The following is a 19,293-nucleotide window of genomic DNA, read 5'->3' on the forward strand; positions in this document are numbered from 1 at the left end:
AGGGCAGAGGGCTGTCTTATCAACATAAATTGATAAAAGATTAGAGTACCTTGACAACTCCGGTTCAATTTTTGGTGTGTAGAAAACCTGAGTTATCACAATTTCTTATCATCATCATCATCATTTAATGTCTAGGCTTGACAGGATCTAATGTCTGTTTTGGCATGGTTTCTATGTCTAGATGCCCTTCCTAATGCCAACCACTTTACAGCTAATACTTGGTGCTTTTTTTTGTGTTACCAGCACTAGTCAGCTTGTCATGCAATTTGCAAGCGTATAAAACCCTGGGGAACGACTTTATGTCTGGAGAAAAGCACAGAGAGAGAAGAAAGGGAGAGAGAGAGAGAGAGAGAGAGAGAGAGAGAGAGAGAGAGAGAGAGAGGAGGGAGAAAGAGAGGGGAGAGAGAGAGAGAGATGATGATGGTGGAGGTGGTGGTGGTGGTGGTGACTGGATAGTGAGAAGGGTATTTTTTATTTTAATTGAACCAAGTTTTTTTTATATCTCCTATCACTTAACACATGCTCATAAGTGGAATTCATGCTTATTTATGTGGTGGATACATGCAAATTGACTAATGGTTGTATCATATGTACAGGATATTTTTTTTTGTTTATGGGAAAATAAGAGTGAATATTTATTTTATGAGTGCTCTGTATTAAGTCTATAATATTGTGCATAAAGTATATAAAGTGCATGAAGTAATCATTGCATTCCAATTTCTTTCGCTTTTCAATAAGAAGCAGATGAGCAACTTTCTTTCCATACAGACACAACACAGGCTACACTTTCAGGATTTTTGGATAAAGTTTTCATACATAGCCTAATAGGTTTACCATTAATTCTGTGAAATATTCACAGATCCCACTAGTATATAAATATAAACATAAATATAAAAATATATATTCTTTTATTTGTTTCAGTCATTTTGACTGCAGCCATGCTGGTGCACCACTCTTAGTTGAACAAACTGACCCCAGGATTTATTCTTTGTGAACTCAGTACTTATTCTATTGATCTCTTTTGCCGAACCGCTAAGTTACGGGGATGTGAACACACCAACAACGGTTGTCAAGCGATAGTGGGGGCACAAACACAGACACACATATATATCTATGTATATATGATGGGCTTCTTTCAGTTTCCATCTACCAAATCCACTCACAAGGCTATAGTAGAAGACACTTGCCAAAGTGCCACGCAGTGGGACTGAACCCGGAACCATGTGGCTGGTAAGCAAGCTACTTACCACACAGCCACTCCTGCGCCTATATATATATATATATATATATATATATATATATATATAATATATATATATATATATATATATATATATATATATATATATATATATATATATATATATATATATATATATATATAAATATCACCATCATCATTTAATGTCTGTTTTCCCTGCTGGCATGGGTTGGTGGATGATTTAACAGGAGTTCACCAACCAGAGAGCTGCCCAGACTCTAGTTGTGTGTCTGGCATGGTTTCTATGGCTGGGTGCCCTTCCTATTGCCAACCACTTTACAGAGTGTACTGAATGGTTTTTATATAGTATCTGCATGGTATACACCCACACCCACACTTTTATATGTATGTATGATGTGGTCTAATAAACTTCAAACATGTCCATTACTTTTGCCAGTTGTTTTTGAAGATCGGGTTTACTCTGATTTGCATTATCTATATATTTGAAAAATGTTCATCTTGATCTTATTGAAATTACCTCCCTTTCTTGTTTCTAGATTTTACACATCAATAGAGGGAGAATTTGTCCACTCATCGCGTAGATAGTTGATTAAAAATTTTTTTTATCACTGCATTACGTATTTTCACTTGGTATATAGAACGTCTCCCCGTAATATTTTCGTTCAGCAAATTTTTAGCGAGGGTATAGTCGGTAAGATCGAACCCAGCTCTTGTACTTATTTTACTGACACCCAGGATGAAATGGTGGTCGACTTCGGCGTTATTTGAACTAATAATATGTAAAGTGAGCACAGAATAACAATTTTTTGTGGGGGAGGGGGCGTTGAGAAATGTAGGCATTTAATCGACTATGGTTCACCAACTGGGACTTTAAGATATTGATGGGATGAAATTAAAACAAAAAAACCCCCCAAAACATGCAAACTTGGATGGATTCTAACCGTAGACTATAAAAAGATTATGTAACTAAATGCCGCTAAACAGAACCATTATAAGATGTAATTTCATACATCTAAGTTCAAATACCGCTAGGGATGACCTTGCCCTTAATCATCCCCAGGGGACAACGATACAATAAGTACCAAGAATGGACCGTGTCAATTCAATCGACTATTCATAGCTCTAATCATATTCTTGGCTTTGCGCCAGTACAAGAAACCATTTATGTTTTTGCTGATTTGCCTCATCATTAGAGTAGGATAAGAGAGAAAGCGAGAGAGAGGGGATAAAATAAAGCAGTAGGTCAATGAGTTCTTATTAGTCACCGTGTCCACTTTATCAGTAATATTACTGGTCATTTAATCTTACTATTGACATACAAATTTAAGTTTAACAGACGTTACTATGGAATAAGATTAAAAAAAAAAAAGTTGACTGTTTTATCTTAAATCTGGTAATGTTTAGTTCACAAATACATGTGTTAAGCCTAAATGTTGCGTAATCAGTACGGATGTTATGCATTGTAATGCCTATGTGCATATAACTGCTGTTATGTATACATATGTTAATTTTAGGAATTATTTTAAAGATATTTTAAGAATAACAATATAACACGTTCGTAGTCAAGATTAAACATACGCACATGTATGTGCGCGCGCGTGTGTATAGCTATATACATACACACACATATATGTATGTATGTATATACTCACACAATATACTTGGATAAGATTATCAGTGACATATGATTTCACTCTTTTTTAGTACTTAAAACGGTCAATGTCATGTTTTCGGTAATAATCTATGGAGGTTAAGTCAAAATAGAAAGTCTGCTATTGGCTTGAATCTACCATTGCAGAAGAAGTAGCTCTTGGCAAAACTACTAGCAGAAAAGCAAAGCAAGAACAAGGTGCTTAGTGGTAAGAGGAGGAAGAAGGCGGCGGCGGCAGAGAAACATAAAGCAAAGCAGAAACAACAAGCGAAAACTGCTGCACTCTCTAAAAGACGGAGAGTAAGAAAAGAACTTGCTTGGTCACCGGTGCACAAGTATGGCGTCATCGGCAGATACAGTTTTCCCTGTCGAAGGTCTTTTACCAAAAAAAGAAACTGGTTCAACTTCATTTCTCGCCAAGTATCCTGACTACGATGGTAGAGGAATCTTAATCGCTGTATTAGATACTGGAGTTGATCCTGGTGCTGCTGGTTTACAGGTAGAGCTAGATTTTTTTTCCTCCTTATATGTGTAGGTGTGTATTAGCCATGTGTAGTATAGTTCGTTGCTAAAGCTTTAATTGTCAAAATTAAAATGAAATATGTTATATTCTGGTTAATAAAATAGATTTAATATAACCCGAGTTAACCAAGCCCAATCACAAATTATTTGCTGACTAAACATTTTATCAATTAGACATCCGTTAAAGTACATGTACCTTTTTTGGTCAAGATCCCTCAATAATGGTTACAAAATGGGGGTTCTATTTATAATTGTGATCAATTATATATTTATCCCCTATTTTATGACCATACCTCTTATTTTACAATTTATCATCACCCTTAATGCAGATTAAAAAAAAAATGAATGGCTATATCTTTTAATTTGTTTTATTTGTTTATTTTTCTTTTTAATCCTGCTGCAATGATTACGAAAGTAAAGAAGTGTCTTTAAATAGTTAATTTAGCAACTTGTTCTCTTTTTCTGATTTCGTCTCTCTTTATTTTTTGTCAGATGATAATTTTAAAGTACCTTTTAGGGGTTAGGAAATAGTAATAACTTTCGGCATTTTTTTATCTTTGCGTACCCTACTATATTTTGACAACTTTTTTTAGCGTATTTCACCTGCTGCCTCATCACCATGTTAATGTCTGTGCATGTAGAACAAGAAACCTACATCTATATAAAAGAAAACTCCCATCACGCACCGATTGTTCAATTAGCGGAAGTAAAGAGAATAACCTTAGGAAAAGTTGTCAAAATACGTAAAGGTAAATGTCGTCATTCTCCAAGACCGTTCAGCTTTTACCTTCTTGGTTATTAATATGCCATATTGTGTGGCTGTTTATACTCCCGAATTCCTTCTATATTGTACAAACAAATGGTCTGATCTCAGATTCCTGTAGCATTTGACTTTATCAATATCCTACGTGTATATATACTATTCATACGTTCACATACAACAGTTACTATGTTCTAGGTTAGTTATCCCGGATGCAATCTCCATTACTAGTTGCAAACTTCTGCCCGTGTAAATATCCATAATTTAAAGTCCCACAGATCTGAAATTGCTTCCAAGAAACATAACAAAATATTGTAAGGTTAATTGTATCTGATGCTCCTCTCTAACTTTGCTTGTGAATATTGTATACATTTTAGTTGTTAAAATTATTGATTAATCCAGATGTCCACGTACATTCAATATATTCGTATTTTGATTTTAAATCGATTTTGTTTGAAAGTTTAGCATTTAGGCAAAGTTTAATTTCTCATGTCATGAGTAGCGTGAGTCACACAATGACCAGGCATTTCAGAATACCCTTGTCTGAATTATTTGAAGTTGAATTAGATACTTTACAAAGTTTTGCGTTGTTGTATATTGATCGCTGTATGACACATTCTCGTCTATCACGATGACAGAAAGTTCTTATAACCTCTTAAATTCAACGATGATGCAAGACGAGTGAAGAACCCGTGACATAATCATTACAAGCTCGTGATGAAAAAAAATCTAGTGGGATACGGACGTTGTCAACTAAAATGCATATCTGCCGGGGGCATTGCTTTTCTCGTCGCCTGCATTTAATACACAGTGGTATATGAAAAAAGAAAGAAAGAAAAAATGGGGTATAAAAAACTGTATTGACTCCTTCCAAATTTGGATTGTCAAGTTGTATTGAAAGGTCTTTTATTTACTCTCACAATCTTTATTTCCCAACTGAAGAACTAAACGTTTTGATTTAAAATTTAATTTTTCAATGGAAGTACAGCCTTTTAAAAATAATTTTTGTTTCTGACACTCTTAAAACTAGACCGAGAGACAATTTTACTCGATTAACACAATAAAGGGAGACAGATGTTGGCAATTTAAGGTTTTAAGGAGGAAGAATTTTTGCATATTGGTTAGTGAGATGTTTCAGAAAAATGAGATGGATAATTTCGTAATTCATCTTTTACTAACATACACAAGAAAACTACTTTCTGAGTGAACAAGATTTATGATCAAACTTAGTATTTGAAAAAAAAATGTCATTTATAGATAACCTGCTTTGGGTAATAGATTTGACATGTAGCTTGAGTGAGCAAAATCCTAGTCAAACTAAAAGTAACAATGATGGTGAAATGATAAGGTTTCTAGGGCAGTTAAGGCTAAGAGACAGGCTTGAAAAGACAGGAAGGATGGTGATGCTAGGGAGCACTTAATCACTAGATGGGCATCTAGTTGTTAGGTGTACTTGGCTAAAGGTGAGGCAGAAAAGAAGAGCTTTTCTGATGTCCTGCAATGTGAGGATCAAAGGTGGGAAGTACTCAGGATTGTAAGGCAGTGTGTGAGAGAGTACCAAGATGTCATAAGTGAGAAGGTTGTTTGAAATGATGACAGCAAGCTTGCTATTGATATGAAACAAAAGAAACTGGTGTGGAAATGCTATTATGAAAAGCTGCTGAACATGGAATAAACAAGGATTACTCCATGCTGACAGAATAGAAGGACCAGTGATTCAAGTCAACAACAGCATGGTAGATAGTGATCTAGGGTATGAAGAATGGATGGGGGAAACTGGGGTCCATCTATGACAGTTGCAGAGATACTTAAAAATATCTGGGAAGTGTGATATATGATTACTATCTGGATAGTTAATCGAGTCATTCAAGAGCGTGTTGTACAGCAGTATCATTGTAAATTGCTACATGGGAAAAGCTGGTACTTTAGAGAGAAGCAACTGTAGGGTTATCAAACTTAGATCAAGTTATGAAGGTCATAGCCTAATTAATCTGTGATAGAGTAGACCTGGATGAGTTGTAGTTTGGTTTTGTCCCTGGAAGATGCAATCTTCTTATTGAGGCAATTGCTGAAGAAATACCTAGCTAAGAATAAACTGCTGTACTTGGTTTTTGTTGATTTGGATAAAGCATTTGACAGGGTAGTATATTCAGTAATCTGGTGGGTACTGAGGAAACTAGGAGTAGAGGAATGGCTTGTGTGAGCAGTTCAAGCTATGTACAAGGGTGCTGCAAGTAAAGTGAGAGTTGGTTGTGACTTCAGTGATGAATTTGGTGGGAAAGTAAGAGTCCATCAAGATTCAGTCCTTAGTCTTTTTCTATTCATCATAGTCATACAGGCCATCATAGTGGAGTTTTTGATTGTTTATGGAACTCCTATAGTTCTCACAACTGTAGGGGAATTAGAAAAGAAATCGCAAGCATGGAAGGTAAACCTGGAATTGAGGGGCCTCAAAGAAAACCTAGGAAAGATGAAGGTTTTGGTAAGTAGGAAAGAAGACCGAATCCTAGTAACTTCAGAGAAAGGGCCTTACTTGAAATGCGGAAAAGGAGTAGGTATAAACTTCAAGTGCTATACTTGATGTAGGCTATGGACATATAAGAGATGTAGTGGAATCACTAGTACATTACCGAAATGTAAGCTTCATTTGCAGTAGATGCACTGGAATGGTTCATATGAACACAGCTGAAATTGAGTTTCTTAAATGCTCAGATGACAACTCACTAGAAGTAGTTGATAGCTCTTGTTATCTAGGAGATGGAATTAGCAAGCAAAGTGACTGCCTTAATGCCAACCACTTTACAACATGGACGAGGTGCTTTTTGTCATAGAAACCATGATAAAAATGGAAAGTACAAGTGAGATATGCTCTCTACACTCTCTAGTAGGGCAGTAACACCAAGCAAGAACTGACTTAGTCTGGGAGAATCAGGTCCTACCCATACCAGCATAGAGTAAAATGAAATAATATGTGGTTGAGCATATCTGTAGTCAAAGGGGTGATTATCTCATCTCTGTTTTTTTTAGGCATAGTGTACCTGGATTTACATTATTCTGTGTGTGCTCTTTTAATGGTTGTACATGGCTTGAAGTTTATTTGATTGCTAATTTTAGCAGCTCAAGTGACCCTGTAAAGGTTTCTTCAACACACACACACATATGTAGTTGCCTGGTTAATTCAGTTGATTACAGCATTGTGCTAATAACACGAATGTCGTGGGTTTGATCCTCATACTGGCCCAGCTTTTCTTTTGTGTCAGTGGCACATAAAAAGCACCCAGCACACTCTGTAAAGTGGTTGGCATTTGGAAGGGTGTCCAGAAGTAGAAACCATTCCACAACAGACAATTGGAGTTTGGACAGCTCCCCAGTTGGCCAGCTTCTGTCAAACTGTCCAACCCATGCCAGCATGGAAAATAGACGTCAAACAATGCTGATAATGATGGCATTGTACCATTCAAATGGGTCAATGCCAGCCCCCTCTGGCCCCTATGCTGGTGGCACATAAAAAGCAACCACTACATTCTTGGAGTGGTTGGCATTAGGAAGGGCATCCAGCTGTAGAAAGTCTGCCAGATCAGATTGGAGCCTGGTGCAGCCTCCTGGTTTCCCAGACCCCAGTCGAACTGTCCAACCCATGTCAGCATGGAAAAACGGACGTTAAACAATAATGATGATAATTTTCCTGTTGTTTTAATAGCTTAATTTTTCACTAAATATGAATTACAAGTGATTTTCTTCTTTCTCTAGAGATGTACAGAGTAACCCAAATGTCATTTTAGCATTAATAGAAACTGGCTAACAATTGAGGTTTATTGGGCTTCTTAATCTACAACTCATCTTCCTCTTCCCATCTATCTTTCCCTCTCACCTACTTCCTCACCATGTCCTTCACCTACCTCCCCCACTGCATTCATCAAACTTTTTTTTAGCTCCTGTGCCTCCTCCCATTGATTGTCACAGCTCAGGGATTCCAGGATAGTTTGCTTACTGTTCTACTGCTCTTACTGCCAGTTTTCTGAACCACCCTGGGGCAGTTGAACTAAGGTATACCCAGGCAACTGAACAAGGTCACTGATATATTGAGCCATTTTTAGCGTAATGAATATTCTCTTGTCTTTTAATAATGACACACACACACACACGTCATCATTTAACACCATCATTTTCCATGCTGGCTTGGGTCAGATGGAATTTGTTGAGGCAGATTTTCTATAGCCAGATGCCCTTGCTGTTGCCAACCCTCTTCATAGCTAGATATGTTTTTCATGGAAGACTGGAAACAAACAGCTTTGCTTATATGATTATGCTCATTTATAACCACCATGTGATGTCTCAAGGGCCACACAAACATACACATACACCCCTATACATACATACATACATACATACATACATACATACGTAAATATATATATCACATGGGTATATCACATGACTGACCAGGCCATCAGATGTTGCTACACATCGCTGGTCACAATGCGCTTCGCATTGTTTTAGTCTTCAATGACGCCACCCCGCTGGCTAAGCGAGCAGGCCAATATATATATATATATATATATATATATATATACACACACATATGATGGGTTTCTTTCAGTTTCCATTTACCAAATTCCAGGGCTATAGCAGATGATATTAGCTTATAGTGCCATGCAGTGGGACTGAACTTAAGACTACAAGGTTGGGAAGCAGACTTCTTAACCACGCAACCACAATAAATATTAATATGCAAAGATATTCACAACAAAATAGACATGATGGCATATTATGAATATTTAAAAATAAAACAGACAGAAGAAAATAATAAATATTTTATATATTATTTAAAGTACTTAAAAAGGGACTTCTTAATCACCCCATATCTTATAAAATCTCTCATCTCAGAGGGTAATATACTCAGTATAATTGATCTTTGGTTGTTCGCTTTTAATATCTTCTGTCAACTGAACACATTGTTATTAAATGTTCCTTTCATCTTGTCTCTATTTTGTTTGCTTTAATCATTAATAGTTTTAGTTAAGTTCTCTTGTCCTTGTTCGGGCTATTTTGATTAGCTGACATTCAATACATGTAGATGAGTACAGACACTTTGCTCTTGCTGGAACACGATAACCTCTTTATTGCCGTGATAAACGGTGCCCAGTATACTCTCTAAAGTGATTGGTGATGGGAAGGGCATCCAGTTGTAGAAAGATGTGGTTCCTGTCTTATTTAGGAAGTTAGTAACTTTGTACAAGAACTGAGTTGGATAGTAACGACACTTTTAACCCATCCCAGCATGGATAAGTGGGTGCAAAGTGAGAATAACGATGATATTAAAATTACAAATGATATTCATTTTAAAAGAAAACTCAGAAATAATGTACAAAAAGGATGTTGGGTAAGAAAGAAGATATTGATTGTATCTTTAGATTTAAATGATTCTCTATACTGGTTTTAAATTACAAAAGTGATATCTTCTCAGTGCTGCAAATATTTGTGGATAGTGAAAAAAATGTATTTACTGACCAAAGTCAACATAAAAAGTAGTTGTATTTAGTATTAAATATGGTAGGTGTAGACTTTGACAGGGTTCAGCAAGCTGCCTATTGGTTAGAGTGCAAATATCTTCTCAAATTTCTTTTCTTTTTTTTTTTTCACTGAGCTGTGAGTACTATTGTTTGAGAAGAGGACTATTAATTTTTATGTAACTTAAAGAAAAAAAAATGGAATTGGTGGATGGAAATTGAAAGAAGTCTATTGTGTGTGTGTATGTATGGTTGTGTATTTACATTTGCTCTTCTCCAAAAATCACTTAACTATAGGCGCAGGAGTGGCTGTGTGGTAAGTAGCTTGTTTACCAACCACATGGTTCTGGGTTCAGTCCCACTGCGTGACACCTTGGGCAAGTGTCTTCTACTATAGCCTCGGGCCGACCAAAGCCTTGTGAGTGGATTTGGTAGACGGAAACTGAAAAGAAGCTTGTCGTATATATGTATATATATATATGTGTGTGTGTGTGTGTGTGTGTGTGTGTGTATGTTTGTGTGTCTTTGTTTGTCCCCCCAACATCGCTTGACAACCGATGCTGGTGTGTTTACATCCCCTGTAACTTAGCGGTTTGGCAAAAGAGACCGATATAATAAGTAGTAGGCTTACAAAGAATAAGTCTTGGGGTCAATTTGGTCAACTAAAGGCAGTGCTCCAGCATGGCCACAGTCAAATGACTGAAACGAGTAAAATTAAAAGAGTAACTGTGGTTTATGGCATTGCTGTCCACTAGCTTTGTGTCTCTGATAACATGTGGAATTTGATATTCCTCACTTCAGAAACAGTTATGGGTTGGCAATAGGAAGGGCATCCAGTTGTAAAACAGTGCCTCAATAATATATTTGTGCAACCCCGGCTAGAATAGAAAAACAAATGTGCAAACTTCTGAGCAATGAATTATTCAAGAGTGGTGACTTATCAGAACTGGTAGAATCCTCATCAATTAACATCTGTCTTCCATGTTGGCATGGTTAGACAGTTCATCAGCATCTGATGAGCCAGAGGACCGCATTGAACCCTAGTGTCCATTAAAACATGGTTTCTGTGGCTGGATGCCCTTCCTGATGTCAGCCCCTTTACAAAGTGTACTGGGTGCATTTTTTTCATGGCTCTGGCACTAGTGAGGTAACCAAGTAACTCATAAGACTATACCCCCTCATTTGAGTAGAGATGCTGTATTACTCTTTACTCTTTTACTGGTTTCAGTCATGTGACTGCGGCCATGCTGGAGCACCGCCTTTAGTCAAATAAGTCGACCCCAGGACTTTGTAAGCTTAGTACTTATTCCATCGGTCTCTTTTGCTGAATCACTAAGTTATGGGGATGTAAACACACCAGCATCAGTTGTCAAGCGATGTTGGGAGGACAAACACAGACACACAAACACACACACACACACACATATATACATATATACAATGGGCTTCTTTCAGTTTCTCAAATCCACTCACAAAGCTTTGGTCGGCCCAAGACTATTGTAGAAAACACTTGCCCAAGGTGCCATTGTGGGAAGTGGTTTTATATCGGGTGTTAAAATAAAAGTATGTTAGACAAAATGCTTTGCAATATTTATGTTCTGAGTTCAAATCCTGCTGAGGTCAGTTTTGTGTTCCATCTTTCTGGTTGATAAAATAAGAACAGTAAAGTTAGTCCTGGGATTGGTTTAATCAGTTATTCCCATTCTTCAAGATATTTAGTTCTGTGCTTCTTTTATAAACCACATATCACGTCTTCATTTCCTCCTTACATAAAGTTATGTGGTTTGCCTTACAGTTTGTCATGACCCTCTCAAGAATTGCAGCCTTCAGTTTTAGAATCACTGTTGTAGTCAACCAATTTGAAATAGGTTTTATTTATTTATTTATTTTTTTGCCCAGTTAGTATTAATTGATACGTTTTTTTTAACAAAACATCTTTAAGTTTGAGGAGTAGCTACACTCTGATATACATTGGCTTATTTTTCTCCTTGGTGGTGTTGGTAGTGTTTAACCCTTTCATTACTGTATTTATTTTGAGATGCTCTGTGTTTCTTTCAACTATTTAAATATAACAAAGAATTTAGTAAAATAACTTAGTTATCATTAAGCTAGTGTTAGGAATATAAATTGTGACTAAGGCTTGGTGGAATATTTTAATTCAAAACTTATGAAAACGAGACATTTTACCACAGCCAGAGCTGGTTTTCGCCAGGTTAGTAACAAAAGGGTTAAGATGCAAAATCTGTTTTAGTAAGATTGGAATCGAAAAGAATGAAGTGATGGATTTCAGATGCCATAAGACATTTATGCCAATACTGCCCCACGACTGTCTTTACAGTCCTGTACATTGATATTTATTTACTAGTTTTGTAAGATTAAGTTTGTAGTTGTTTAAATCAACTTGGACATATTATTGATATGTGGCATAGGTGTGGTTGTGTGGTTTAAGAAGTTTGCTTCCCAACCATGTGGTCTTGGGTTCAGTTTCACTGTGACACCTTGAGCAAATGTCTTCTACTTTAGTGCCAGACCAACCAAAGCTTTGTGTATGGATTTTGTAGATGGAGAATGTGTCTCTGAGACATAAATGGGATCTAGCAGCATGGCAGTTTCATGCATGAAGCCATAGGAGTAAATAAAGCACCTTGCTTAAAAAACAAGTGCTGGTATCAGGAAAGGATATACAAGAATACTGCCTCAAAGATTCATCTAACTCTTTGCTAGCAGGCAAAAAGTGGATGTAAAAACAATGATGATGATGATGATGACAACGATGACGACATTTGCCAATCAGTGTTTGTAGGAACTAAGTTTTTCCATGTGAATGTATGCAATGTGAACTTCATAATAGGCCTCCATACAGTTTCTGTTTACCAGATTCCTTTCATAAGATACTGATCAACTCAGGGCTATGATAGAAGGCACTTGTCCAAAGTGCTGTGCATGAGGATTGAACTTGAAATCACATGGTTGTGAAGCAAGCATCTTCACCACACCTCCATGCTTGTGCTCATATTTGAAAATGCTTCTTCCTCTTGTAAAGCTGTTGATTAGGTCTTGATTGTGTGGCCATTAAGTTAATAAAAGATGTCTTAATATAATTCTATGTTTCTGAAATGAAGAATTTATATTATGTTCACTGTTTACATTAGCTGTTTTCTTCCTATGGAGCATAGCTCATTAGTAATGTTTCTTCAGTGTTCTCGATTTTGAGTTGACTTTTCCCTGAGGGAAAACCTTTCTCGCAAATCCTGTTGCTTTTGAATTGTTATTAATAAGGCTTCTGTAACTTAGGTTTTTTTCTTGGTAGACTCTTCACAAACCCATTTTAATCCATATCAACCTGACCTTTATCTGTTTACCTGACCAGTATGGTTAGGCCCTACTAGCAGCTTGGGCTCTGCAGCATAGCTCTCAGGGTCATTGAGGTACATGAACCACCAGACTGCCACAAGGGCTGGACCTTATGGCAGATACCAACCACTTGGTAAAACAAAGATAATTTCGGCTATATGAATATGGTCTTAAATTTGGGGTAAAAAGTGTAATGAATTAAATTGACCCCTGTACATGATTGGGACTTATTTCATTAACCCTAGAAGGGAAAAAGGACGAAATTAACTCCAGTGGCATTTAAGCTCTGAAAGTCAAACAAAAAAATTAAATTCCCTTTCTGTCAAAAATGATTTGCAAAGCATAATGCCTCAGGTTTATAGGAAGAGAGCAAATGGGAAATTGTGATGCTCATGTTTTTTTTCATTTAAAGACTTGAGGGAATTAATTGGTATGGTTCTTATTTGGGATTGGAATTGTTTCTTGGGCTCAATTTACTGATAAGTTATCACCTGGCCACAGATATACATTTGAATTGAGAATCAGTCATGGTTTTGATTATTGATTGATAGATTAATGCAGAGTGAGTAAAAGTTATGAGTTTTCCTTTAGTAATTTATATGAGACAAACCCTTACAAACTATCTCTGAGAAACACTTCAGTACCACAGATATAATAGTGAACATCAGGGAAATAGGATATATGCTGTGACAGGCATACGCTTATATCAGTTCTTGTCATCTTCATCCACCCCATTCCGACAATATTATCTGCTTCCTGAGTACAACCCTCTTCACCTTGTTATTTACCAGCTATTGTGGTGGTAAAGTTTGCTTTTTTCTTTCTTCTTTTCATTTTTGGCGATATTGAAAGGACAGGATTGTAGGTATCGTCAATTTTTGCCACACCCTATTTCTGGGAAGGTCATAGGGATAGAATCCTCAGGTTACACATCTCCTCCATAGAATTCTGTTGTAAGCAAATGTCATGAAACTTTCCTGCTGGATTCCTAATTGTGATAAACTGAGACTATGAACAGTATCTGATCATCTCTCTTACAATCTACCCCTAGGCTTCTGCTGGTTGGTTTAGCGTTAAGAATCTGTTTTGCAAGACTTTGTTGTCTAACCACATGTCTGAGATACTGTCATCTCTCTCTCTCTCTCTCAATGCAAAGAAGTAGTGGTTCAGCCTAGAGAGACTCTGATCTCTAGGCATTGTATCCTATTGAGTCCTAATACTCCGGAGATTGTATTACAAAGAGAGAAAGATATGTTTTCAATGTGACATCAACATTGTCATTCAACATGACTGATAGTTAATCATCATCATCATCATTAATGTCTGCTGTCTATGGGTTGGATGGTTTGACCAGAGCTGGCAAGCTGGAGAGCAGCACCAGGTCCCAGTTGTTTGTTTTGGCATGGTTTTTATGGCTGGATGCTTTTCCTAACATCAACCACTTTACAAAGTGTGCTGGGTGCTTTTACATGGCACTGCATGAATACTTTTATGTGGCACTGGCACAGGGAGAGTGGCCTTAACACATCTGCTGTAGAGTATGGGTCTTCTTCAGTAATTTGTATGGACAATATGCAGAATATTTAAGAAGCTTGCTTTGCAAATGTGAGATATTGGCTTTGATCTTGCTGCATGGCATTTTGGACAGGTATCTTTTACCACAGACTCAAGTCAGCTTGAGGGAAATTGGGAAAATGGAAAATGTGTGGAACCCCACCAAATGCACATGGCTTGTAATTCAAAGGCCCTGTCTTCTCACTTATTGTCGCACTGATTCATTTTGAAAATGACATTGAGTATACGTGTGTGTGTATACCGGTTGGTGTAAATATTTACTTCCTGCATTTTGCATGAGAACCAATGAGCTACATATGGTGACATTTGCTGACGTTTCTTTGTCAACAAATTGTCTGGCAGCTCTGTGCTTCCAAAGACAAGTGAAATGAAAATGCCTCTACTTGAAAAACAGGAAGGGTATCTGGCTGTGAAAAAAAGGTCTCAGTAATAATAAGCATTCATTTAACTCATGCTTGCATAGGAAAACAGACATAAAATAAAGAAACGAACGATTGTTGTACATCATCGCCATTGTTATCATTGTTTAACATTCACACTGCCATACCTGCTTGGGTTGGATAGAGTTTATTGAGGCATAAGAGTGGCTGTGTGGTAAGTAGCTTGCTAATGAAGCACATGGTTCCGAGTTCAGTCCCACTGCGTGGCACCTTGGGCAAGTATCTTCTATAGCCTCGGGCTGATCAAAACCTTGTGAGTGGATTTGGTAGACGGAAACTGAAAGAAGCCCGTCGTATATATGTGTGTATATATATGTATATATAAAATATGAATTAGAGATAAAACCACTATTATGCAACTCAAACAGTGATAGACATAAACCAATGTATATATATATATATATATAGAGAGAGAGAGAGATATATATACGGGTGTGTGTGATTGTGTATAGAAGAATATATTAATAAAAGGAATTCCAACCTTGTCTGATTTTCACGTTTTATTTACAATCTTATAATGATATAATATAAGATAATATAATAAAATAAAATGAAATAGTAGAATGTTAAATGTTCATTCTGATTGAATGTGAAGCATGACTGTCACCACTACTACATGAACCTGAAGATTGCAGAATTTAATGCATGAAAGTACTAGTTCAATCAGAATGAACATTTAACATTCTACTATTTTATTTTATTTTTTATTTTATTATATTATATTATCTTATATTATATCATTATAAGATTGTAAATAAAATGTGAAAATCAGACAAGGTTGGAATTCCTTTTATTAATATATATATATATATATATATATACATATATATGTATGTGTGTGTCTGTGTTTGTTCCCCCAACATCACTTGACAACCGATGCTGGTGTGTTTACATCCCCGTAACTTAGTGGCTCGGCAAAAGAGACCGATAGAATAAGTACTAGACTTACAAAAAATAAGTCCTGAGGTCGATTTGGTCGACTAAAGGCAGTGTTCCAGCATGGCCACAGTCAAATGACTGAAACAAGTTAAAAAAAAAAAAAAGGCAGATTTTCTCTGGCCGGATGCTCTTCCTGTTGCCAAGCTTCACCTGTTTCCAGGCAGGGTCATATTTCCCATGGCCAGACATGTTTTTTGCAGAATATTGGAAATGAATGACACTGCTTGTTTGACAGCGACAACCATTTACACCTGTCATGTGATGTCAAGAGAAGGAAACACATACACACACATATAAGGATGGGCTTACAGTTTTCTGTCTACCAAATCCATTCATAAGGCTTTAGTTGAACCTAGGGCTATGATGCACCATATTGTAGGACTGAACCTAAAACCATGTGGTTGAAAAGCAAACTTCTTAAACACATAGCAACATCTGTGCCTATTCATCATCCTCATCATTGTTTGACGTCCGCTTTCCATGCTAGCATGGGTTGGACGATTTGGCTGAGGACTAGCGAACCAGATGGTTGCACCAGGCTCCAATCTGATCTGGCAGAGTTTCTACAGCTGGATGCCCTTCCTAACGCCAACCACTCCGAGAGTGTAGTGGGTGCTTTTACGTGCTGATCTTTCTTCATTTATTTATTTATCAGTTCAGGCAAGGCATTAATCATGATTTTGAAATGTCTCCTTTGAATAAATCTTCTTTTAACAGCTTTTAACAATATCTTTCTGTCATGTCCATGAGTGTTTCTTAATTTCATCACCCCAAAATTGTTTCTCTTGCAGGTAACCAGTGATGGCAAACCCAAAATTCTTGATCTCATCGATACAACAGGTTCTGGAGATGTTGACACATCAACTGTTGTTGAAGTTAATCAGAATGAAATTACTGGCCTCAGTGGGCGTATACTTAAAGTAAGGAAATAGTCTTTTTTCTCTTGCTTTCATTTACATTATCTCTCTTTCAGTCACATTATCTCTCTTACATTTACTTTCTCTCTCTCTCTTTATCTCTGTTTCACTTGTGTTGTTTTTGTCTTGCATTTTCTCTCTCTCATTCACATCTTTCTCCTCCTCTCATTCACATTATCTGTCTCTTCCATTCACATCCTCTCTTTCTCATAATTTCTCTTACTCTCACAAAGTCTCTCTTACATTTTGTATATATTTCCCTTGCTCACATATCTCTTTCTCTCTCTCAAATTATATATATATATATCTCTCTCTCTCTCTCAGATTACCTCTTTCTCTCCCACTCAAATTATCTCTCTCTTTCACTCAAGTTATCTCTCTCTTTCACTCAAGTTATCTCTCTCTTTCACTCAAGTTATCTCTCTCTTTCACTCAAGTTATCTCTCTCTCTTTCACTCAAGTTATCTCTCTCTCTTTCACTCAAGTTATCTCTCTCTCTTTCACTCAAGTTATCTCTCTCTTTCACTCAAGTTATCTCTCTCTTTCACTCAAGTTATCTCTCTCTTTCACTCAAGTTATCTCTCTCTTTCACTCAAGTTATCTCTCTCTTTCACTCAAGTTATCTCTCTCTTTCACTCAAGTTATCCCTCTCTTTCACTCAAGTTATCCCTCTCTTTCACTCAAGTTATCCCTCTCTTTCACTCAAGTTATCTCTCTCTCTCACTCAAATTATTTCTCTCTCTCACTCAAATTATCTCTCACTCAAATGATCTCTCACTCAAATGATCTCTCTCTCTCACTCAAATTATCTTTCACTCTCACTCAAATTATCTCGCACTCAAATGATCTCTCTCCCTCACTCAGATTATCTCTCTCTCTCGCTCTCAAATTATCTCTCTGTCACTGAAATTATCTCTCTCTCACACTAAAATTATCTCTCTCTCACTCCATTTATCTCTAATTCAAATTATCTCTCTCTCAGTCAAATTATCTATCTCTCTCTCATATCTCTCTCACTCAGTCAAATTATCTCTCTCTCACTCACACTATATATATATATATATCTCACATTATCTTTCCATCTCACTTCTTTCAATTACGTTATCTCATGTAATCTCTCACTTGCGTTTTCCTTTCTCACTCTCTCACATCTCTCTCTCTCGGTCCATTATCTTTCTCATTCTCATACCTCTCTTTCATCCTCTCATTCAGTTTTCCTTCATTTGCTCTCTTACACTCTCTTTCTTGTGCATGCTTCACTGTCTCCATACAATTCCCCTCTCTCTCCCTCTTTCATCTTCATAAAATAAATTGTCAGTCACTTAGCATTAGCAGTAAGGCTGATCTTTTCTGTCTCAAATTGGTGCTTATAATTTCTGATATCATTCGATTACTGTATTTGTTGGCGTCATCAACAAAATGTTTTTGTTTTAAATCTAAATAGTGTCGAAGAATTAAAAATCTTTGCACATGTCTTGGATCACCAACCTGCAGTTATTATTGTTCTTACTTCAGAGCTTAAGTCACAACATTAAGAAAAACATCTGTTTCTCAAACAATTTCTCTGATGATATATAAAGCATTTTGTTGCTGTAGTAATGGGTTTACAATTCTGGCATACAGGTCAGTGTTATATATGGTGTAAATATTCAAACATTGAGAGAAAGATATAATCTGAGTGAGATATATATCATCATCATCATCATTGTTTAACGTCCGCTTTCCATGCTAGCATGGGTTGGACGATTTGACCGAGGTCTGGCGAACCAGATGGCAGCACCAGACTCTAATATATATATATATATATATATATATATATATAAATAATCAGAGAGAGAGAGGGAGATAATTTGAGTGAGAGAGAGATATATATAATTTGAATGAGATGGAGATATATAATTTGAGTGAAAGATATATATATATATATATATATAATTTGAATGAGTGATATATATATATAATTTGAATGAGTGATATATATATATAATTTGAATGAGTGATATATATATATAATTTGAATGAGTGATATATATATATAATTTGAATGAGTGATATATATATATAATTTGAATGAGTGATATATATATATAATTTGAATGAGTGATATATATATATAATTTGAGTGAGAGTGATATATATATATAATTTGAGTGAGAGATATATATATATATAATTTGAGTGAGAGAGAGAGATATATATATATAATTTGAGTGAGAGAGAGAGATATATATATAATTTGAGTGAGAGAGAGAGATATATAATTTGAGAGAGAGTGAGAGGGATATATAATTTGAGAGAGAGTGAGAGGGATATATAATTTGAGTGAGAATGAGGGATATATAATTTGAGTGAGAGTGAGGGATATATATATATGAAACAGAGGGATATAACTTGAGTGAGAGA

The 19,293-nt window shown here is 36.3% G+C and overlaps 1 protein-coding gene across 1 annotated transcript in view; it reads left to right on the plus strand.

Annotated features, from left to right (window-relative positions):
• Positions 1-2,911: 2,911 nt before the first annotated feature.
• LOC115216390 (tripeptidyl-peptidase 2) overlaps positions 2,912-19,293 on the plus strand; it is a 101,881-nt gene continuing 85,499 nt past the window's right edge. Inside the window, exons 1-2 of the mRNA XM_029785686.2 lie at positions 2,912-3,372; positions 16,765-16,893. Of these exons, the coding sequence (XP_029641546.1) occupies positions 3,211-3,372; positions 16,765-16,893 (291 nt within the window). The 5' untranslated portion in view covers positions 2,912-3,210. The remainder of the gene's footprint in view (positions 3,373-16,764; positions 16,894-19,293) is intronic.

The sequence above is a fragment of the Octopus sinensis genome, linkage group LG10, assembly GCF_006345805.1.
Source record: "Octopus sinensis linkage group LG10, ASM634580v1, whole genome shotgun sequence".
NCBI lineage: Eukaryota > Metazoa > Mollusca > Cephalopoda > Octopoda > Octopodidae > Octopus > Octopus sinensis.